Below are 24,670 nucleotides of genomic sequence, written 5' to 3'. Positions count from 1 at the left end.
TCCAAAAACAATCTCTCCAACTTGTAATGACTTGTGTGAATCATTATTTTTTTCCCATCTAATCTTATGTGAAGTAGTATCCATAATATCATCTGCCAGTCCTGATATGCCATAGCGATGGTGGCAGATGAATTTCATATATTCTCCAAGGTGGATGTTAGCAAAATTTCCTGTCTGTTCATGGTAAGCCAGATCATGGCACTTCATGTACTCCTAGATATGAAACAAATAGTTTGTCCTTAGATAAATGGATGAGGGTTGCTAGTTTGATGTATGGTTTGAATGTATTATGGACCTTACATTTATTTAAGCACTATAGATATCTTTTTGGATTTTTCCTTAACACTGTGATCTTTGTGCATTAGTATATGTGTGTGTGGTGGGGGGGATTTGGAAGGCATTTAGTATTTTATCATCTAATTTTTGGGGCTACACATATTCTGGGTGACTTTGCATGAAAAAACTTGTTAATAGTTGAGCCAAGATGTGACTTTCTTAAGAAATTTAAGAACTTTATTCTTTTCTGTATTATTAAGATCTTAATCTGTAACTTTGTATGCAGAATTATCTTGTAGAAGATTTAATTCATTATAACAGTTATGTTGCTTTTATCTGCTTTGGTTATAACAATGTTTGTTCTTGTTGCAATAAGGCTGTAATTTCTTTATGTGGAATATTGTTATAAGAATATTGTTCTGACCAAAGCAGATATTACACAAAAGAATCTTGGCTCAAAGAAATTGACACATCAGACTCCTTTTTTTTTTTTTTCATGTAAAGCCATCCAGAATATGTGGAGTCTAAAACAAATTCACAAGCCTGATATTCCCTATCCCCATGCCCAGTTGTAGATAGTATATATCCAGTATACAAAAACTTGCAATGCAACTGACAGAATCACTTGGCCTCCTCACTGATAACTCTTTCTCCTTTGTAAAAAAAAAATTCACTGTTCACTTTAAAACTATATTAGAAATCCATATCCTAAAAAAGTTCAGACGTAATGATTAACTTCAATATTAGTTTACTAATTACATATACCACTAATAAGGGTCAAAGCTGTATAAGTGGGAGGAGATTCTGCATAGCCTTAAGAAATGTGGAGAACCGAGTGGGGGCTTCTGATCTAATGTTCATTCCTCACCTTCTTGTGGTGCACCCTCTTCATTCAGTATTCAGATGAATACTGAATGAATGAGGATGGGCTGTCTATTCGAAATTTAACTGACTAAATTGTATTCTTACTGGCTTAAACTGTAATGCAAAATGATGGTACAACATGACAGAATTTCATGCCTGCTGGGACATCACCTAGGACAACAAGGCCCCTGTTGTTTTCATCAGTGAACCAGTACAAACAACAGAGATAGCTACTGGAACACATCCCAACTCAACATCAGCAGAGTTCAAGATTGGTATCATCAACATAAGAAGCATCAAAGGAAAAGAAATGGAACTTGCAGAAGAATTGGATAAATACCAGATCAACATAATCTGAAACAAAGAAGACCAAAAAACAAGCACCTCTTGAAAAGATATCTAGAATGCTTAATAAATATAAGTTCCACATTACATTCAACATGATATGTAGATAAAATACTAAATGTTTCAACAATACTGCCACCCTCTCCTCTCTGCTAATACACAAATACTACAGCAAAGCTTTTATTGTGCCATATACTAAGAGCACTTCTTGAAAAGATATCTAGAGTGCTTAATAAATATAAACTCTGCTCTACACTCAACACCATATATTGTGCTAGCAATCTTCATCCTTTTGCTAAGTATGCACTCTATCACATTCAGGGAGTATATGAAGTGCTCTGTACTTCTTACCTAACTTGCTATAGACAGACAGGCAGATCTGTTAACATCCACCTCAGAGAACATAAGAAATATGTTCGCTTCCATCATTATGACAACAACTCATGACTGGCAGACAATGCTTTGAATGTCTTTTCACATGGAATTAGATGAAAAATTAACCAAAGGGCATATAAGTCATTACAAGCCAGAGAGACTGTATCACTGTATCATTTTGCCAAATATCTGGGAGGCAGTCATGTTAAGATTGAATTAATACTTGTAAAACTACTCTTTACTTCCAGGGCATAGAATTAAATTGTTTGTAAAAATGAACTCATTCTTGTATATTTTATATTACTCATCATCATCATCAAATTCCTGCCATGTACCCACAAGGGGTGTACAGGATATGATAGTACTACATGAAAAAATTATATCATTACTAACTTCCTATCTACAATTTTCCTCCAAATCAGTCTGTTACTTGTCAAGACTCCAACATTATCAGATCTTATATTTCTATCGTCTAAGGCACTTTGTACCGTATCAATCAACCTATATCTTGGTCTTCCTCTGGGTCGTTTTGCTGCCAACCTGGCAGAGAACACTTGTTTTGCTAATCTTTCCTCGCACATTCTGTTTAGGTGACCATACCACCTGAGATTAGCTCTGCTAACGCATTCCTGGATGCTGACAATGTCAAGTTCTTTCCTAATATCCTCGTTTTTAATATGATACTGCCATTGATGCCATCTGTTCATGCCTATAATCTTTCTCAGGACTCTCATATCTGCAGTCTCTAGTCTTTGGTCAAGTGTTTTACTTCTGACCCAGCTCTCAGATCCATAAGTTAAAACTGGTTTGAACACTGTCTTGTATACAGCTAATTTAGTGTTCTGACTAATTTCTCTCTTATTCCATATGAATTTATTCAATTGACTTCCCACCATACCAGCTTTGCTGATTCTGTTGTCTATTTCTATATTTAATTTACCATCTTCAGTAAAAATCGTGCCTAAGTAGCTGAAATGTTTTACTTGTTCCACAGGTTCTCCATTCACAACACAGTTGACATTTTCAATGATTCTGCCTATTTTCCTTCATAATGTGATCCATGTAGATAATGAATAACAGAGGGGATAATGTACATCCTTGTCTCACACCAGATTTAAAATTAAACCATCTTCCTCTACTTCCTTCAATTCTAACTGCTGACTTACAACTGAAATAAAGACCAAGTATTGCTTGATATAATGCCCCATTGACACCATATAACTGCAGCGTATTGAATAGCTTCTCTCTTGGCACCTTATCATATGCCTTTTCCAAATCGACAAAACTTAAATGCAGATCTTTGTTATGTTCCCATGCTTTCTCGACTATTTGTCGTAAAGTGAAGAATTGATCCTGACAGCCTCTGTTTGGCCTGAATCCAGCTTGTTCTTCACCAAGCTTTTCTTCCACAATTCTTCTCAACTGTTTCTCAAGTACTTGCATAGATTTTGCGAGGAACACTCAGTAGGGAAATACCTCTGTAATTCTCACATTCAGTTTTATTTCCCTTTTTATATATGGGTACTATGAGAGCTCTACTCCAATCATCGGGAATTCGTCCCTCTGTCCAGGCTTTCTGAACTATGCAGTGCAGCCACTGTAAGATTCTTATACCACCATACTTCAGCATTTCTGGTTGAATATCATCTACTCCTGCTGCCTTTCCACATTTCAAGCCTTTGATGGCTTTTTCTTCAAGTATGGATATGTATTCCTGCCTGCATGCCTGGTCAGTGTTTTTTACCACTGTGCTGTCATCACAGCTTGTTTCATTTAGCAGTTTTTCAAAGCAATTACTCCATACTTCAAGGATATCTTTTATTCCAGTTTTTATATCACCTTTATCATCTCTAACTTCTTTTACAGCACTCTTTCCTCCATTCCTAAGCTTCTTCAACAACCTCCAGAATATTTTGCCACCGTCTTGATATTTATTTTCTATATTCTTGCCAAAGTCCTCCCATGACTTTTGTTTAGCTAGTTTTACACAGTGTTTAGCATTCTTGCATTTGTCTCTATATTCTCTAAGAGCACAAGCTGACTTATTTGACAGGAACTTTTGATATGCTTTCTTCTTTTCCTTCACTGCCTCTTTAACTTCCTCTGTCCACCAGGGAGTTCTGATTTTTCTATCCTTGCAGACAACCTCACCACATGCCTCTCTGGCTGAATCAATCAATGTTTTCTTCAGAGTTTGCCACTGAATCTCCAAAGTTTGGTTCCTGTTCTCAAACTCTTTCATTTTTTCTCTTCAATAACCTTTGTGTATTTTAGTCTACAATTCACATCTGAGAGCTGCTCAACTTTTATTCGCTTTAAAACTTTCTTACATGTTATTCTTTTCAATATGAAATTCAGTTTTATCCTCCTCAAGACTAAATAGTGATCACTTCCAATTTCAAATCCTCTGTACACTCTGGTGTCCTGCACCAGGGAGAAAACATCACTATCAACAATAACATAGTCAATGAGACTTTTCTTATTCCTAGCCTCTTCTCTCCATGTGAATTTGTGCACATTTTTATGTTGGAACATGGTGTTAGTAATAACCAGTCCATGTCCTGAGCAGAAATCCATCAGATATTTGCCATTATTATTAGCTTTTCTCTTTTCTCCAAATTTTCACAAAATATTTTTGTGTGTCTCACAATCATTTCCTACTCTGCTATTTAGATCCCCAACAAGGACCAACTTTCATTTATCATTGTCAGTTGCTTTTTTAAAGCATCAAAAAATTCCTCCACTTCTACCTTAGCAGAACCTTCTGTGGGACCATTGGCACAAATAAGTCTCATTGTCCAGTTCCCCATTCTCATATTTGCCCACGTTACTCTACTTGAGACTGACTGCCATTCAAGAAGATTAGCCTCGTATTTTGTGTTGAATACTATGATTACTCCTTCTTTTCCTTGATTGTCATTGCCTGAATATAACATTTTGTATTTATTGCTCAGAAAGATATCACCAGTTTTGGTCTTTTTTGTTTCAGTCACCCCTATTATGTCGATCTGGTACTTATCTAATTCCTCAGCTAGCTCCATTTCTTTGCCATTCAGGCTTCTTACATTGATAGTACCGATCTTTAACTCTGGTGATGTTGAGTTGGGGTTTGTTTTCAGATTTGTTCCAGTAGCTGACTTTTCGATGTTCGCCCTGGTTCCCTGGCAAAAACAACAGGGGCCTTGTTTAACCAGGCGACACCCCAGCCAGCATGAAATTTTGTCATGTTGTACCATCATTTTTTATTTTGGTTTAACCAATAAGAATACAATTAGGTCGGCTAAATCCCAAATTGCCAGCCCATCCTCGTTCGTTCAGTATCCAAGTAGATACCCAACAGGGTGCACCACAAGAAGGTGAGGATTGGACATTAGGTCAGAAGCCCTGGTCGGTTCTCTGCATTCCTTAAAGGCTATGTGGAAGTCTCCTCTCAGTTATACAGCTTTGACCCTTAAGCACCCCATTTTATATTACTGTATTATAGAATTCATATACATCATCATCATTTGTGCTTATGGTCCCATAGACGGTTCTTCTAGTGGAGGAATTTTTCAGGGTATTAGAGAAGACAGCTGATACAAATGAAAAAGGAAAACATTGTCTTTGTTGGAGATCTAAACAGCAGAGTAGGAAATGATTATCAGATGTATAAGAATGTTTTGGGAAAATCAGGAGAAAAGAGCAAAGCTAATAATAATGATAAGTACCTGCTAGATTTCTGCTCAGGACATGGACTAGTTATTACTAAAACCATAATCCAACATAAAAGTTCACATGGAGAGAAGATGCAAGGAATAAGGAAAGTGTCATTGTCTATGCTATTGTTGAAAGTGATGTTTTCCCACTGGTTTAGGACACAGGAGTATAGAAGTATATCACCATTTAGTGTTGAGCAGGATAAAAGTAAACTTCATATTGAAAAGAAGGGGTATTTAAGAATGTTTTGAAATGAATCAAAAGTTGAACAGCTATCAGATGTGAACTGTAAACTCAAATATACAAACATTATTAAAAAAAAACTGAAAAAGTTTGGAAACAAAAACCAAACCTTGGAAATACAGTGGCAAATCCTAAAGAACACTTCGATTGATTCAGCCAGAGAGGCATGTGGTGAGGTAATCTGCAAGTATAGAAAAATCAGAACTCCGTAGTGGACTCAGGAAGTTTAAGAGGCAGTCAAGGAAAAGAAGAAAGCTTATTGAAAGTTCTCAGCTAGTGAGTCAGCTTGTGCTCTTAGGGAATACCGAGAAATTTGTAAGAAAGCAAAGCATTGTGTAAAATTAGCTAAACAAAAGTCATGGGAAGACTTTGATAAGAACAATATAAGATCAAAACAGATCATAAGAACATATGATCTGTTTTGATCTTACATTCAATATAATATCCTCTTTTGATGTCTATTAATCTGATAATATCAGAATGTTGACAGATAACAGACTAATCTGCAGAAAAATTGTTGATAGGAAATTAGTAATGATGTAACTTTTCATATAGTACTATCATAAGATCCCGTACAGCCCTGAGGGTATATATCAATTCATATACATGTAACTTAAATCTTTAATGTCAAAAAATTGTTAATCAAATTATGCAAAATTTTTTCAACAGTGGAATTTAAATTTTCTTTTATTTTTTTTAATTTTATTTGAAATATCTAAATTAGTTTTAATAACCGTTCTGACATATCTTGCCAGAGAACACCCATCTTTGATGTTCTTTGGTTGAAAATATCATTCCTCACTCAGTCAAATTCATTTACTGTCTCTATCACTTCCCTAATGCAACTAACCACTCTGAGCTCTTTAATTTCCTCTCCTTAAAAATTGATTTCCTCCAGTCACACTTTCCCAACAGCAAAATCATTGTCCTAGGAGATTTTAATATCTACAACACCAACTGGCTTTCCTCCTCCAATCTTGCTGGCAGAGATGCTGAAACATTTGCCATCAGTGATCTTATGCAGCTTGTTCAGATGCCAACCAGATAACCCAAACCACTCCCCAAATACACAGTGAGTGTAGTGGGCCCCCAGGTAATTTTGACCACAATCTAGTGCTCATCTCCTCCCCCATGCAAAAAAATGCATACACAGACACTTCCATACAAGAGTAGTTTGGCATTATAACAGTGCGACTTCCCATGGTTGGACTATTATTTCCGGCCTTCCAACTCAAACATATGCACCGAACTTAACACCAAAGTAATCCTCTGGCTTGAAAACATACATTCCCAACACTACTCTGAAGTGCGATTCCCTAACTGAACCCTGGTTTTCCATAGCTGTACAAATGAAAAACCAAACATACCATAACTAGCTCAAATCAAGAACTCCATCTTCCTTTAGAGCTTATATTCAAGCCCAAAATAGATGCAAAAAAACAATCAATGCTTCCAAAACAGAGTTGGAAAGAGCAGAAAGCAGGAAACTAGCAGCCTATGCAAACGGCAGCTGAGCCTTTTGGTCTCTTGCCAAAGCAATTGGTTGTAACTTCTACCCAACCCTATTCCCACCCCTATCATACCCAGATGTCTCCATTGCATCCATCACCCACAGAGAAAGCCATTCTCCTGGCTTCACCCTTTGCTTTCAATGCATGCATAACCGACAATGGTAAATTCCCCCCAGCTATTCCAGATGCCCAACATACAATACCCTGATATCCTTTTGCCAGAAAGTGATCAGAAAAATACTATCCAAATTAGACACAAAAAAAGTCTCCTGGCCCTGATGTCATTCCTCCAATTGTCCTGAAAGTTTGTGCACTAGAACTGACTCCTATCCTATGTCGCCTGTATAAACTCTCTTGCTCCATTAGTATCTATCCCACAGCCTGGAAATTGACCTAGATTCAACCCATTCCCAGAAGGACGGTGTCAGTGCTGTCCATCTACCGCTCTATTTTGCTCACCTCAGTCCAGTTTAAAGTAATAGAAAAAATCAGCAATTCCCAGCTTCTACACTGCCGTGAAGACACCCACCTAATAAACGACTGGCAGTATGGATTCTGTCGCTGCCGATCAACAGGTGATCTGCTTACATATGTCACCCATCTCTGGACAAATGCCACAGAGAAGTTTGCCGAATCTCAAATGGTTGCACTCGATATCTCCAAAGCCTTTGACCGGGTCTGGCACAAATGATTACTAAGCAAACTATCATCGTTTGGTCTATCTCAGGACTTCTGTAGTTGGATTGCCAGCTTTCTGTCTGGATGCACACTATGTGTGATGGTAGATGGTTCCTTGTCCTCTCACAATTCATCTAATGCCAAGGTTCCACAAGGTTCTGTCCTCTCACTAACCTTCTTCCTGCTGTATATCAATGACTTACTTCAGTTGACCTCCAATCCAATACACAGTTTTGCAGATGACTGCACTCCTCCCTTTCATTTAATAAACCTTACTCTACACAACTCACATCAAAGAACATCAACCATCATCCCTGTCAATTCTGATCTCCAAGTCATCCTCCCATGGGGTTCATATAACCTTGTCAGTTTCAGTGCTAATAAAACTCAGTTCTGTCTTATTTCTCATAAAAAAAATAACCACTTTCTCCCAGTATTATTTTTGATAAACACCCAAATTTCCAGACAATCTGAGATTTCTCATCTTGGAATTACCCTGACATTAAGCCTCACTTCGCATAAATACATCACAACCATTGCATCCTCAGCTTCTAAAACAACTAAGATTTCTCTTTCGCTCAAGATGTTACTTCATCCCTGAACAGCTGTTAACTTTATTCAAATCACAAATCCACCCAGCAATTGAATACTGCTCTCACATATGGGGTGGGGGCCCCTAAAAGCTCCCTCAAAATGCTTGACTCAATACCCATTATTAATGACCCATCTCTTACAACTAACTCCTCCCACTTTCGCACAGACGTTTGGTTTCTGCAATATGTGTATTCTACAAATATTTTCATGGGAAATGCTCATCTGAAATAGCATCAATAATTTCCCCCTCTTATTACTAAGCTTCTTGGAACACTTGTCCTGCTGCTTAACATCCCTTCACAGTGCACCTTGAAACCCACAGAACAAGTTTCTTTTCCTCCTTTATCCCTGCAACTGCTGTATTATGGAGCAAGCTTCCCACTGTTGTGTATTCCCAAGGAATACAATATACGAAGGTTGTTTGAAAAGTTTGGTAAATAATAAGTTAAACACATTTTTTGTAAAAAATCAGCTTTATTTCTCAACATAGTCGCCATTGAGGTCTACACATTTGTTCCAGCGAGTTTCCAATTTTTTCATCCCACCTAAAAAGTAGGATTTGTCAAATTGTGCAAAATCGTCATTGACAGCCTTGATGACATCCTCATTCGAAGAAAATTTTTTCCCACTGAGCCAAATTTTTAATGTCGGGAACAAGAAGTCACACGTGGCCAAGTCCAGAGAATACGGTGGATATGAAACCAATTCGAACCTTAATTCGTACAATTTTGCCTTTGCAACAGCTGATGTGTGGGATGGTGTATTATCTTGATGAAGTGTACTTTTTTTTATGGGCCAATCTTGGCCGTTTTTTCTTCAGTTCTTTTAAACAGTCCAACAATGATGCATAATAGACTCCTGTTATTGTCTTACCCTTTTCCAGATCGTCTGTCATGATAATTCCTCGGGAATCCCCCAAAAAAATAGTGGCCATCACCTTCCCAGCTGACAAAATGGTCTTTTTTTTTTTTTTTTTTTTTTTGGTGCTCTTTCATCGGGCATTGTCCACTGTTTTTACTACTACTTGGACTCAGGTGAGTGGTGGATCCAGTCTACAGTTACGAATCGACACAAAAAATCCTGAGAATTGCGGCCAAACACTGCATTGAAATGCCTTTTCGCATGCATTTTTGATCAATAGTCAACAATCGCAGCACCCATTGTACACACAGCTTTTTCATGTCCAATTTTTCGTGCAGGATATTATACATATTCAGTTGAGTTGCTTACAATCTCAGCAATCTCATGCACTTTCACTCGCCCATCTTCCATAACGATACCATGAATTTTGCAATCATTTCCTTCATAGTGACCTCAGTTAGGCGCCTAGAGTATGCTTCATCTTCGATGGACTTACAACGTTTAAACTCATTTATATAAAAAATAGTCTATAATGCTGGTGCAGACTCCCCATGAACTGCATCTGACTCAGCTTTGATCTGTGCGGCTGTCCACTTCTTCAAATAAAAGTGTTTTATCACTGCATGAAACTCGTTTTTCTCCATTTTTATGAAAAATGTGAACACGGTCATTTTAAATGTTTGCCAAAGGAGAACTATGCATCACACATGGCTAAAAGTTTACCAGGGGTCATGAAAAAGATGATACCTGCCAACACTGGTATGAATGAATGAATTGTGTCGCCTGTCTATTGGAAATTTACCAGACTTTTCAAACAACCCTCGTATAGTCTTTTAAATCAAATGTAAAGTTTCTCCTTTCACAACCCACTACCCATATATATATATATATATATATGGTACTAATGTACTATAGGTTGATAAACCAACCTCTCATGTATGGGTCCAACATTAAAATAAATAAACAGTGGCAAGTAAATATTCTTCATTTTCATTAATTTTAAGATTTCAATCTCAGCTCTGACTTCATATGCTGATGAATTTTAGGATTTCATTTTTCTGAATTGTAGATGAAAAGAGTTTACATTGGTGGTTTAAGAAATTCATTGCTTATACTAAAAAATCTGCTTTTAGTATAAGCAAAAGCAGATTTTTTTAAAAATAATTCATATTTTTGGACATTTTCGATAAAGGAAGAATGTGATTTAAAGTCCTTCCAAAAACAGTATTACTTTCTTCATCTTGACTGGTTGGCTTATTCATAAAGTAGGGGTCAAGGTGAAAAGCCCAAGCATTTTCATAATAGAAAAAAATTAATATGTGAGTTATGAGTTACAAGAAGATAATATTGTAACAGTTCTTTGTTTTATGGATCTTACATGGATTGAAATGTTTCAAATTGAAACATTTCAATTTGAAATCACATATTGAAAAACAGGATATATATTAATGCCCCAAACGTATGACAGGGGAGGACAATTTTTGTGAAAGTAGGAAGAACGGGCATGTAAATATATAGCTTGTTGTTCTTCACATCAGTTGCTTCATTATCCCATAATGCAAATCACACTTCCTTCTGGACATGTATACAGCGAATTCAGTGTTATCCAAACCTCAATTAACTGCGTACCTTGTATAACTGAATTACAAATTTCAGAGCAGCATATTTCGGTGTATCATCACTGAAGGTGCTGATAGACCTTCATAATAATAATCAGGTATCGGTTATTGTTATTATTATTATTATTATTATTATTCAGGCCGTCATGGAGTCAAAAGACTCATTGCAGTCTTTTGAGACTGCAATAATGAGACTTGATAGACTTTGTCTATCAAGACTCAACATGGGAGGTCCCTCCTAGGAAACACAAAGTCTATCATAACACTCCTTAAACTCATTGACCGTTCTCGCTCTCACCACTCTATCAGGCAATCCATTCCACGGTTCAACCACTCCTCATTGCTCAGTTTCCTTTTGTAACTTCCAGAAAGAACTCCCCAGTGTCAACCCTGTAACCACCTCTCAACAGTTTAAAAATCTCACTCATATCACCTCTCCTTCTTCTATCCACCAAACTCTGCAGTCCACATTCCCTCAGCCGATCCTCATAACTCACATTGTACAGTCCTGAAACTGTCTTTGTTATCTGCCTTTGTACCCTTTCTACGGTTAATTTATCCCCTTCAAATCCTGGGGACCAAATCTGAGAACAGTAGTGTAAGTGTGGTCTGAACAGGGTCTTATACAACAGAATGATAACTCTTTTATCTCTGCAAGTCAGCGTCCTTCTCATTATTGCAGCAATCCTCTGTGTACCTTCACCACCTTTGCAATATGTCCCCTGAATTTCAGGTTTCTATCCATCATCAACCCCAGATAAAGTATATTGTAACAAGTTTAAAGCCATGAAGAATGATGGGAAATATTTTTTTATATTGTTTATACTTTTAATGTTAAATGTAGTACTCAGCTCCACGGTAACCCACTAAGCAACTAAGGCAATGGCTAAGAGTAGCATGTTTGGAGGGCAAAAATTAATTATTGGATATACTTTCTTTTATGTTTTTTTTTTTTATTTCTTATTTGAAATATTTAAATTAGTTTAATAAAGCAGTCATAATATAAACAAAACACTCATGAGCAAAATCATATTCTGATAGCCAATTTTTTGATTGTTTTGAAATGACTTATGACATTATATTCAGACAGAAGGTTCTTCCAACCCACTTGCATTTCGATTTTTTGTTTAAATATTAAAAACTATATTGTGTTCTCATTCTCACCATAAAAATTATTAAATATTTTTAAATATTACATCATATCTCAAGCATAAAAACACAATTTTTTATAATATGCATCCTTGAAAGAAGAGGTGGAAAAATATTGTTTATGCAGGAGCAATACATCCCCCAACAGTGTTCCTGGTAATACTATTCTGTTTTTAGTATGGTAAAATTTTGATTTGAAAATAGAATTTGTTTTCACTCTGAAAGCATTACATTACTTCCATTTTCTTTCATTTATTTACTAGAAGTGGTTCCAAAAATCATTCAGATTGGAATGAATATATTCTTGAACATATGAGTGTGTGTGTGGGGGGGGGGAATCATTTTCATAGCTAGACTATTATATGTCAGATCCCACACTTTTTTTTTTCAGACAGTACTGCATTGTATTATCAGTACAGTATTCCCCCCCCCCCATTTTTATTACTTTTTTTTAAACACAAGTTATACCATGCTTTCATAAGAATGTCAGAAGAAATATTTTATGTACAGTTAATATCACCATCATCAAATTACTGACATATACTCTCAAGAAGTGTATAGGATTTTATTATAGTACTACATAAAAGTTACATATTACTAACTTCCTATGAACAGTTTTCTTCCGGATTAGCCTGTTATCTGTGAACATTCCAATATTATTTGATCTTATATTTCTGTCTTCTAAGGCACTTTTTACTGCTTCAATCCACCTACATCTGGGCCTCCTTCCTGCCATCCCGACAAAGAACTCCTGTTTAGCTAATCTTTCCTCTCCCATTCTGTTCAAGTGGCCATACCACCTGAGACCAGCTCGGCTAAGATATTCCCAAATGCCAACAATGTCAAGCTCCTTCCTAATAACCTCATTTTTAATATGATATTGCCATTGATGCCATCTGTTCAGTCCTCTAATCTTTCTCAGGACTCTCACATCTGTGGTCTCCAGTCTTTGATCAAGAGTTTTATTTCCAACCCAGCTCTCAAATCCATAAGTTAAAAATGGTCTCAACACTGTCTTATATACAGCTAGTTTAGTTTTGGCTAATCTCTCTTTCATATTCTATATAATTTATTCAGTTGACTATTTTCCTGTCTATTTCCAAGTTTACTTTGCTATATTCACTAAAAATTGTGCCTAAATAGCTGAAATATATTACTTGTTCTATAGGTTCTCCATTCAGGATGCAGTTCATGTTTTCAGTGTTTCTGCCTATGTTCATTATCTTTGTCTTTTTTAATGCTGATTTTCGTACTAAATTCAGGGACTCCTGCAAATTCATCCTAGGTTTATTTAGAAGTATAACATCATCTGCATAAAGTAAAGAGCTGAGATTAACATGTCCGATCTTGATATCAGGTTTGATACCGCTTTCTTTCATAATGTGATCCATATAGATGATGAATAACAGTGAAGATAATGTACACCCTTATTGCACATCTGACTTAACATCAAACCACTAATGAGATATTGTATAAAGCAATACACAGAGACTATGTATTGTAATAAATTTAGTTTAATCCTTTATCCAAGTGTAAGCAAACAAAGTAAAAAAGCAATATAAACTTCCAACATCTTTCTCTAAATCCAGAGTAATTCAATAATAAGGTGGTACACCTGTTGGCAACTCGTATAGGTAAATATGACCTCTCCTATTGCTTCTGCCTTAGTATCTCCACGTTTGGGTCTGCCTCCCACTGATGAGACCTCAATAAAGGTCGAAACCGGTCTGGGTAGTGGCCCTTCCCTTAATGCATAGCAGTATACATGTCTGCAAGGAGATGTGCTTTGCATCATGGGAGATACTGAGACAAGGAGTGATGAGAGCTTGGTCCACCTTTGCTCAGAGTTGCCTGGTGTTGCACCACCTTACCTCAGTCCTGAAGATATTTTCAGGTGCAGACTTTGTTTGCTTACACTTGGATAAAGGATTAAACTAAATTTATTATAGTCTAACCAAGTGCAAAATAAATTTCCAAAGACTGTGTATTGCTTGATACAATATCTCATTTACACCATGTAACTGGAGTGTTTTGAACAAAACTTAAATACAGATCCTTCTTATATTACCATGATTTCTCAGCTATTTGTGTTAAAGTGAAAATCTGATCCTGACAATATCTGTTCAGTATGAACCCAGCTTATTCTTCTCCAAGCTTCTCCTCCACAATTTTTCTTAGCTGTTTCTCAAGAATACTTGCATAAATCTTACCAGAAATCTTATCAAAATTTCACAGGCTTCTTTAAATTTCTGTTCATATTTAAAGAAGCCTGTGAAATTTTGATTAATCATCCTAATCTTAACAATAATGGTGGCATAAAAATCCCAAGAATTTGGATGGCACACATTCAGCCCACTTAGTTCAAGTTTTCTGTCAAACCCTAACTTTAGGACTCTAAGCAATTTTTCAGCTTTTATTGGCCACCATCTACACTGGTTTGTTTTAATTTATATGTATACTTATATGAGTAACTTTTTTGTGTGACCATGTTTGTTGCTCTTTAACTTAATTTAATTTTGTAACCTAATTGATAATAATAATAACAGGACTCTAGCAATGATGTAGTAAGTTTTTTTTTTTCTTCACCAGAGGTCAGGCCAATGGCTTTAACAGTTGACCAGTAACTTTAGCATACCATGTAGATTGTAGTGCAGCTTGTTTCTTTATATACATGTGTATACCCCAGATGATGATTTTAATGTGAAGGTCGAAATGTCGAGTGATTATTTCGGTTTAAGTGACATAATCTGGGACATAATGTCCCAGAAGGGACATTATGTCTATTCAAAAGACCTTTCCTACCTGATGCACAATATACATGTTGTTGTTGTTGCAGCATGGCATGAATGTGTTCAGAATTTCTCTTTCAGAAAAATTTGTTAAAGAATATTGAATATGAGATGTCTTGATTAGGAAGCAGATTAGGTCTGGATGCAATATTACAGATGGAATATATTATGAGCACTAATTGATCATTTGGCTTTGGGAACTTTCAGAAAATACATGAGATGGATTCACATCTGGTTAAGTAATTGTGTAGACCAAAAAAAAAGAATATGATCACCATTTAAAAAAAAAAAAAATTCTAATAGGTAACCAGTAATGAAGTATGCATTATGTTAGACTATCTTAATATCTGATACATCCTTGAGCTAATGCAAAAAGAAAGAGAGAGAGATGCTGATGTATTATATATCAGTGAGTGATGGAAATGTGTAATGCAAAATAAAATTTATAATGTAACCATGCAGTGATTTATAATTAATTCTGCCAACTCCTTTATTTCCCTTCTTAAATTTATTTCATGTATTCATTTCTTTTAGAATATTGATGACTTTGTATTTTCAAAGAGACATTTTAAGCTTGAAGTGGAAGAAAGGAGAAGGAAAAGGTAAGTTAGGGCTGAATATTTGACATATTGTGACTCTAAAAATGGGTATGAAATTAACTTTTATAATTATTTAAAATTATTTAGATTTTATGCACTAACTTATCAAAATCTTATGCTTTACTTTTATTATACAATGTACGATTTAACCACAGTGTTTTCTTTGTACACTTTGTTTGCCATCTTAAAATTATTTCCAGAGACTGGTGTATGCTGGAAAATTTGCACGTTGCATAAAATCATTTATTTTTCTGTAAGCAGCACCTTCATGAAAGAGTATATTGTAGATTATATAAATACAAAACATCATCTAGATACAAAATATGCTTTCAGTGCATTTGTTGAAAACAGAAATACAGGTAGTTCCTGGTGACCATTCATAAAGTGGGAGTTTATTTGACTTAGAAATAATGCTATAAGTGAGGGTTACGTTCTTAAGAAGGAATTTATAAAATATAAAATTAATATTAAATGATAAGAAAAGACTTTACTGGCCAAAGATTTACATATTGAAAAAATAACATAAGAAAAATTTTTAATTAAAAAGATTCTTTGAAAAAAAATAGCTCATTTCTATATCACTGGGTGAATTGGCAGCTGTTGAGGTAGTAAGAGATATATTAGCAAGCTTTGGTGCATCTGTTTGTTTTTTTCAAAGACCTCGAGTGTCATCTGTTTGTTGACTTTCGCTTCTTTTCGTTTAAAATTGCTCAATAGCAAGCAGAAACATTATTCATTTCGCAGGAAAATTTACTAAATCATTCAAAGTCTGAATCTTGTGGTTCAAAGATTGCTTGAGTTTTTTTGAGCAATTTAAATGCTTCTTCTAGGCTGCTGAAGCCTCATATTCATTATCTTTGTTTCTTTCTTGTTCATATAATTCAAAGAGATCATTGGGTGAGAGTTCCTTTTTTGCTGTGCATTGTAATGTGAAATTGGGGGGGGGGGAGATTCTTGTGGTATGTACGCACTGATTTGGTAAGATGGGCAGATGTGGATGGGCCACTAAGGATCAGTCAATCAGTGAGCTTAACTGCAGGAGTCAATGACGATGTAAGTCTTCTTCCTCATGGTCATGGCACTGAATTCAAGACTTGCTAGAATCTGGCACTGAATTCTCCTTCATTTTGAATAACGAATCAGGGGGAGACCTTCACAAGGCCCTCCTCTTGTTCTAAAACTATAGAACTGCAGAATGTTCTTAAACTGTAGAAACAGCAAATGACAATTAAGAAACAAAAATATCAAAACTATAAACTAACATAACATCTATTCTAATCATGCTCTTAACAGGTAAAATATCTGATTGTGAACATCAGATATTTTATTTATACAATATATTTTATTGTATAAATTTATAAATTTTATTGTATATATTTATACAATATATACAGTTCCACCAATGTGGTATAGCAGCAGTATACCACATTGGTGGAACTGTACTCCAGGAGATTGATAAGGCCAAGGACTTGGGAGTGTTGGTGGACAGGGAGTTGAAGTTTAGGGGACACGTTGCAAAAGTGGCTAAATCAGCTCATCAAATCACTTGGTTGCTGAAAAATACTTTGACGAGCAGAGACAAGCATGCTATTGTTCCTCTGTACCGAGCCTGTACAGGAGTAGAATCTAAAAGATGGCCTGTGACTAGTGGTGTGCTGCAGGGTTCTGTTCTTGGACCACTGCTGTTTAATTTGTTCATTAACAATATAGGGAAGGATCTAAAAGGAATGGTTCATTTGTTTGCTGATGATGCAAAGTTGGGTAGGGCAATAGTGAATGCAGAAGATGTCAAAATCTTGCAGGATGATTTGGATAGATTGGAGTTCTGGGCTAAGGAGAATGGGTGTCAATTTAATGTGACAAAATGTAAGGTTATGCATTTTGGGGTGAAAAGATTAGCAGCAGTATACCACATTGGTGGAAACTGTACTCGAGGAGATTGATGAGGCTGGGACTTGGGAGTGTTGGTGGATAGGGAGTTTAGGGGGACACATTGCAAAAGTGGCTAAATCAGCTCATCAAATCACTTGGTTGCTGAAAAATACTTTGGTGAGCAGAGACAAGCAAGTTATTGTTCCTCTGTACTGAGCCTTGATAAGACCTCATCTCAACTACTACTGTGCCCAGATTTGGTCACCTAGGTTTCTTCTTGATGGGGAGGAGGTGGAGAGGATCCAGAGGCGAGTGACCAAGATGATAGCAGGTCTATGGAATGAAACCTGATGAGAACAGGTTGAAGATTTGTGGGTTGCAGAAATTGGTTGATAGGCGGAAAAGGGGACATATGATTGAGACATTCAAATTGCTGAAGGGGTTCTATGGGATCAATTCAGAGGATATTTTTGAGATCAGGACTGGTGGTGGGAGAACTAGGGGACATCTATGGAAGCTGGGCAAGCGTGTGGTTAGCAAGGGTGTTAGAGCTGGGGTCTTTACTTTTAGTAAAAAAGTTACTTTGTGCATCACAAAGCAAATCAGAGATAGCTGGCCAAAGGCTATCACTACTTTTTAACAGCATATGGTGAAAAGAGTGTGGCAGATGTATGCTGCCATCCTGTGGATCCTTACACTAATGAAATATACTGTCTGAACTAGTGTAGGTTCTACAGCCAATTTTCTAGACTTTACAGGATAAAAAACCCGAGTTTCAAGGTAAATGCTATTTCCTCAGGACTATACAGGCCTTGTGTGTTTCTTTTAATGTAATATCACTATGATCATATGTTGTACTTTTTATGGTTAGATTTGGGAATAGTTCAACAGGGAGAGGAAACATACAGTTAGACGAGACAGAATCTTGGACATGTCACCATGCAAAGAGACCCCCAACCCTCTACACAGAACTTATCAGATTATGTGGCAGTGGAATTATACAATAGCTGCACCACATACGTAACCATCAGGTTCAGTACTAAGTACTACCTGGCAGCTAGCATGCAAAGCCATTTTATTGATGCACTGTTTTACAACACGCAGACTACTTTTTTAAAGAGGTCATTTCTCAATCTTTCAATTCAGATTAATCTCCTCATGTGGAACATTGAGGCAATTCACTCATATTGCTCCTCTAGGATTCTTTAAGGTTTTATAACCCAACATGTATTGAGGTGGGAGTATAATGTAATTGATGTTATACCATAAATGATATAATTTGATTTTTTTTATTTATCTTTTATTTTTTTCAGTACGTAGGCTGTTCAATAAGTAATAAGACTGTATTTATACAGAAAACAGATAACCTTTAATCGTCATCATTTACATGGTCTTTTTTGAAGTAACTACCGTGAGACGCGATGCATTTGTCCCGACATTGTGTCCACTTCTTAAACACATGTGAAAGTCCATTTTTTGAGAGTTCTTTCAAAACCACCTCCGCAGCTTTTACACATGTTTTGTTGCTTTCGAAATGGCGGCCTCTTAGTGGTTTCTTGAGCTGAGGAAACAGCCAGAAATCGCACGGTGCGAGATCAGGACTGTATGGAGGGTGTGGTAGGATGTCTATGTTGTTCTCAACCAGCAGTATGTGGCCTTGCATTATCGTGGTGCAATAAGAAGCCATTCTTCAGCAATGGACGCTTCCTTTTGACGTGCTGTACCATTGTCCGTAAAACATCCGCATAGTATGAGCTGTTTACAGTATTCCCGGGTTCTACAGTGTGTTGGTAAACAATGCCTTCGTAGTCAAAAAACATTATGGTCATAACTTTACCAGTCGATTTTACAGTGTTTGCTTTCTTGGGGGTATGCGAAGACGGATGCTTCCATTCACTGCTTTGTTGTTTCATTGTAGGGTCATAGTGATACAACCGAGCTTCATCTGCTGTAACAATGCATTTTAAGAAGTTGTCACCTTCTTGTTCCAGTCTTTCTTTCCATTCTATGCACACATCCACTCGATGCTGCATTTGCTTCGGTGTCAAGAGTTTGGGAATCCATCGGGCGCAAACACGTTTCAGTCCCAAATGTTCAGCCATGATTGAGTGAACACTTCCCACAGAAATATTCAGGACAACATGCAGCTGGCGTACTGTAATTCTGCGATCCTCCTTGATGATAATCGCTGCTGTGTTGATCATTGTCTCTGTGATGGACATTGAAGGTCTTCCCTCACGTTCAAGATCTTCCACATTTTGCCTTCCTTCCTTAAAAGTTTTATGCCAGCGAAAAACACTTGCCTTCGACATTGCTTCATTGTGGAAAGTTTTGCGTATCATGTTAAAAGTGTCCGATGCTGATTTTTGCAAACGCACACAAAATTTAATCGCATAACGCTGTTCCAAGGACGCTTCCATTTCGATGACTGATTGTGGCTCGTAGGCGCGCCGAAACAAGCTTGCGTTTAGTCACGTGACACTCTGGCACATCACCCTGTATATGCCGTCTATCAACCTCTTTTGTTAATACAGACAGCAACATTTCTTTATTCCACAGAAATTAATATTGTGATGAGTGGTTTTGCGACAGTAAAATTAGTCTTATTACTTATTGAACAGCCCTCGTATTAGCTGTTAATTATTTTTTAATAATTCTTGAGTCATTATATTTCCCATTCTCTTTCATCTCAATGTCTGCAAACATTTGTACAGCTCTTTTTCTCTCTCTCTCTCTCTCACACACATACACAATATTATTATTATTATTATATCACACCTCCAGGGAGTCCAAAGGCTCATCGAGGGAGGGCATCAGCTCTTCGTCTCACTACTCCACCGACTACCACCACTAATGCTTTCACAGACAATCACAAAAATCCATGCCCACAGCACAAGGATTTGAACCTGCAGCCTTTTGGCTGGAGAGCGGATACATCAACCACTAGGTCAACCAAGCTTAGTATATATATATATATATACAGAGACAAGCAAGTTATTGTTCCTCTGTACCGAGCCTGTACTGGAGTAGAATCCAAAATATATATATATATATATATATATGTATATTTTTAAAAAATAGATTTAATGACTTAAACCGAGATAACTTATAAAGTTTAATGAGAATAATACAACTAGTTTCAGCTTATAACAGCCTTCATCAGGTATTCATTAAAGAAAGAAAATAGTAATAAACACTGAAGTATCTAAAAAACTGGGAATTATAGGTAAAAATTGCAACACATAATTGAAACAAAAACCGCATTTTTTAAGTTGTTCCAACTGGCGCACTATTGTTTATTGCGTGTGTGCGTGCAGGCTCTCGTGAATGCCAATATTGAATAACTGCAGTATGGCTATCTGGGATGTTATAACTTAAATTGCTGTTTAAGTGTTCAGGATTCAGGATGATTTCCCTGGATTCTACAATTTTTCTTTTGAACTCATCACCACAGCGAAAAATATTTTCTGATTTATCCCAGCAAACGGAGCAACTTTAGAGATCATCATTAGGATTATTTGAAAAAAGAACATGACTGGACAACGCAGTTGCATGTGATCTTTTATAGGAGATGTCTCTCTTATGCTCCTCTATATGTTGTTCAATAGATTTGTTGGTTTGTCCAAAATACGGGATATTGCAATCGCAACATAATTTATATACACCTGGATATTTTAGGTTGTGATGAATAGGTTTCGGATGGCTGATAAGAGAACGGATTTTTGGAAGTGTGGTGAAGAACGTCCTGATGTTGTATTTTTTAAGGACCTTAGCCAATTTGTTAGAAACTGTGCTAATGTATGGGATGGGGATGCTACCTTTAAAATTATTATTAGTTTCTGTGATATACTGCCTAGGAGGATCCAGACGAAATTTGTTAATCGTTTTTTCGGAGTATCCATTTTGTTTAAAGATAAGAGAGAGGTGATTTATTTCTTTTTGGAATTCATCTGGTTCATTCAAAAGAGAGCATGCTCTGTGTCCTAAGGTAGATATAGTTCCAAGCTTCTGTGGTGGGAAATGATGAGAATGACTATGTAGATATCTATTGGTATGAGTAGGTTTCCTGTATATAGAGATTTTTAATCTTTTAGAGCATCGTGTGATTATTACATCCAGGAATGGTAAGGGGTTATTTTGTTCTAGATCAGCAGTAAATTTTATATTAGGATGTTGGTTGTTAAGATGATGAAGAAAATCTATGAGAGATATGTGTCTGTGACTCCATATAATGAAAATATCATCAACATAACATTTCCAAAGTTTTGGTTTAAATGAGAAGGAAGATATAGCTTTCGTTTCAAAATATTCTAGGAAAATGTTAGCTAGAACTGGGGACAATGGGTTGCCCATTGCCAGGCCTTGTTTTTGTTGATAAATGGAGTCCCGATATCTAAAGTAACCAGAATGAATGCAATGTTTTAATAAAGCAAACATTTTTTTTGGATAATTTTTTTCCTTTAGTAATGAAAGTACTTCGTCTGTAGGAACGTTAGTAAATAAAGAGATAATGTTAAAACTTGCTATAATGTCATTTTCATTAATGGAAATATCTTTGATATGAGAAACAAAATCTGTGGTGTTTTTGATGAACGATGAGGATTTATTGGAGAAACATTTGAGGTGCTTTGAATTTATCTGAATTTATTTGAATATATAAAAAGAATTTATCGTAAAGCTAAAATGGATCTTCTCAGCGAAAAAATCTCAGATACAAAACATTGTTTAGCCTCTTTGTTCAGCATAAAAAGATATTTAACTCAAAAACTTGAAGAAATTATGGATAATGATAGCTTACATGATTTTATCAGTAATAGTGAAGCACAATCTACTCAAATGCAAAACAATAAGTATACCCTTATTAAGAAATTTGATACTCTGAAGAGAATACAAAATACATCTGGTCGTACTACAACACGTATTAATCCAGACAAAGTTGTTGTGAACAAATCTTCTCATATTTTAACAGATGCGGAAAAAGATATTCTAAGCAAAGGACTCAATTTCATTCTCTCACCAAAATTTATCCCTAAAGAATCTCTTCTTACAAAAATAGAAAAAGCAAGTTCACTCATTTCTAATCATTTAGCGAAACATCTCAGTAAAGGTGGAGAGTGATCAGAACTTACTCCTCCTTTACCACGAGTTGCCTTGGTGTTACACTACCATGAGACTTGAACTACATTCAGGTGCAAACTTGTCTGTTTGCTTACTTGGGAAAAAGGATTAAAACCAAGGTTATAAAATTACTTCGTATCTTTAACATATATTATACCCAAGGTAAAAAACTTGCCACATCTTTCTCTCATCTGGAGATTCTTACTTAATAAGGTCAAAGCACCTCGTGGCAACTTGCATAGGTAAAATTGATAAGCTCTGTATTACTAAAACCTTGGCATTTCAGGGTCTGCCTACTCACTGATGAGACCTCAAAAAAGGTCAAAACCGGTCTGGGTAGTGACCCCCACCCATAATGTATAACATCGTACATCTCCTAGGAGATGTGTTTTACATTATAGGAAATATCGAGGATAGTGATCAGATCTTGCTCCACCTTTACCACGAGTTGCCTTGGTGTTGCACTACCATGAGACTTGAACTACGTTCAGGCGCAAACTTGTCTGTTTGCTTACTTGGGAAAAAGGATTAAAACCAAGGTTATAAAATTACTTGGTATCTTTAACATATGTTATACCCAAGGTAAAAAACTTGCCACACACATATATATATATATATATATATATATATATGTAAAAGATACCAAGCTATTTTAAACCTGGGTTTTACTCCATTTCCCAAGTAAGCAAACAGACAAACAAGTCAAGTTTGCGCCTGCAAGTGTTGCAAGTCTAGCTGATCCTGTACGAAGTGCAAGACCCAGACAACTCATGGTAAAAGTAGAATAAGCTCTGATCACTAATCTTAATATTTACCCTTAATGCAAAGCACATCTCCTGGAGGAGATGTATGATGATGCTTTGTATTAAAGGCAAGGGGCCACTACCCAGACCGGTTTCGACCTTTATTGAGGTCTCATCAGTGGGAAGCCAGGCTAGAAATACCAATATTTTAGTAATACAGAGCTTATAAGTATTTTACCAGAACAAGTTACCATAATGTGTTTTAACCTTATAAAAAAAATATAATAAAATAAAAAAAAAACCCAGGATCAGCTAGACTTGCAGGCGCAAACTTGACTTGTTTGTCTGTTTGCTCACTTGGGAAATGGAGTAAAACCAGGTTTAAAATAGCTTGGTATCTTTCACATTTATTATACCTAAGGTAAAATACTTTCTACATATATATATATATATATAAAACATTTAAAAACATTGGCTTAAATATTTCATTAGGTTTTTTATGGTAATTCATTCAATTTTCATAGGTGGGATATTCAGCGAATTCGTGAATTAAGGATGACAGAAAAATTACGAAAGCGATATGAAGATGGTGATGGAATTAAGGGAAAAAGAAGAGGTCAAAAAAATAAATTACAAAGTTTTTTCCCTAATGTAGAAGATGGTAATTAGAATTCGACAGATTTTTTATGGCGATATTTATTGATTATGCAATTTTTTATGATGAATTATCTTTAAAATAGTATTGTTTTTATTGGGCTTTTGTCTGGCTGTTTTCAGTCTTTTATAGTGAGTATGCTGTAATTGTAAGACATAATTAACTTGCTATACATGTTAAATTACATAATATAAAATATTTTAATAATAGTTTACTTTTAAATAAATGTTAATTATTAATAACATTTATGATAATTATAATGCTGATTACGGATATAGACCATGTTGATCTGTTCCAGTCTCATTATTTATCTAATATTCTCTTTTCAGATCTACCTAGCCTTCTCTTTCCAATTGGTAATATTTTATTAATTGTTGAGCATATCGGATGTTGACCATTTGGTTTACATGTTCCATCCAATTTTGTTTGTAATTGTTTGATTTTTCTTCTGTTGATTTTATTATTTTTTTTAAAATATCTTCATTTCTTATTTTATCTGTTAATGTGTATTTTGCAGTTCTCATGAATTTCATTTCACTTGTCTGTTTATTGTCCAGATTTTGCTGCAATATAATAATGTAGATGCTGCTAAAGTATTGTATATTTTCAGCATGTTTCTTTTTATACAATATTTGGATTGAACTTTCTATTTATCAGGCCTATAATCTGTAAAAATTTTCTCA

At 35.8% G+C, this 24,670-nt stretch overlaps 1 protein-coding gene across 1 annotated transcript in view; it reads left to right on the top strand.

The window, feature by feature from the left end:
- LOC150094437 (uncharacterized) overlaps positions 1-24,670 on the top strand; it is a 230,436-nt gene that overhangs the window by 154,569 nt on the left and 51,197 nt on the right. The window contains exons 5-6 of the mRNA XM_090412231.1: positions 15,535-15,602; positions 23,857-23,993. Of these exons, the coding sequence (XP_090268357.1) occupies positions 15,535-15,602; positions 23,857-23,993 (205 nt within the window). The remainder of the gene's footprint in view (positions 1-15,534; positions 15,603-23,856; positions 23,994-24,670) is intronic.

This window comes from Typopeltis vanoorti, chromosome 22, assembly GCF_054136105.1.
Source record: "Typopeltis vanoorti isolate ZY-2024b chromosome 22, IOZ_Tvanoo_1.0, whole genome shotgun sequence".
NCBI lineage: Eukaryota > Metazoa > Arthropoda > Arachnida > Uropygi > Thelyphonidae > Typopeltis > Typopeltis vanoorti.
This window is presented reverse-complemented; position numbering and strand designations above follow the sequence as displayed.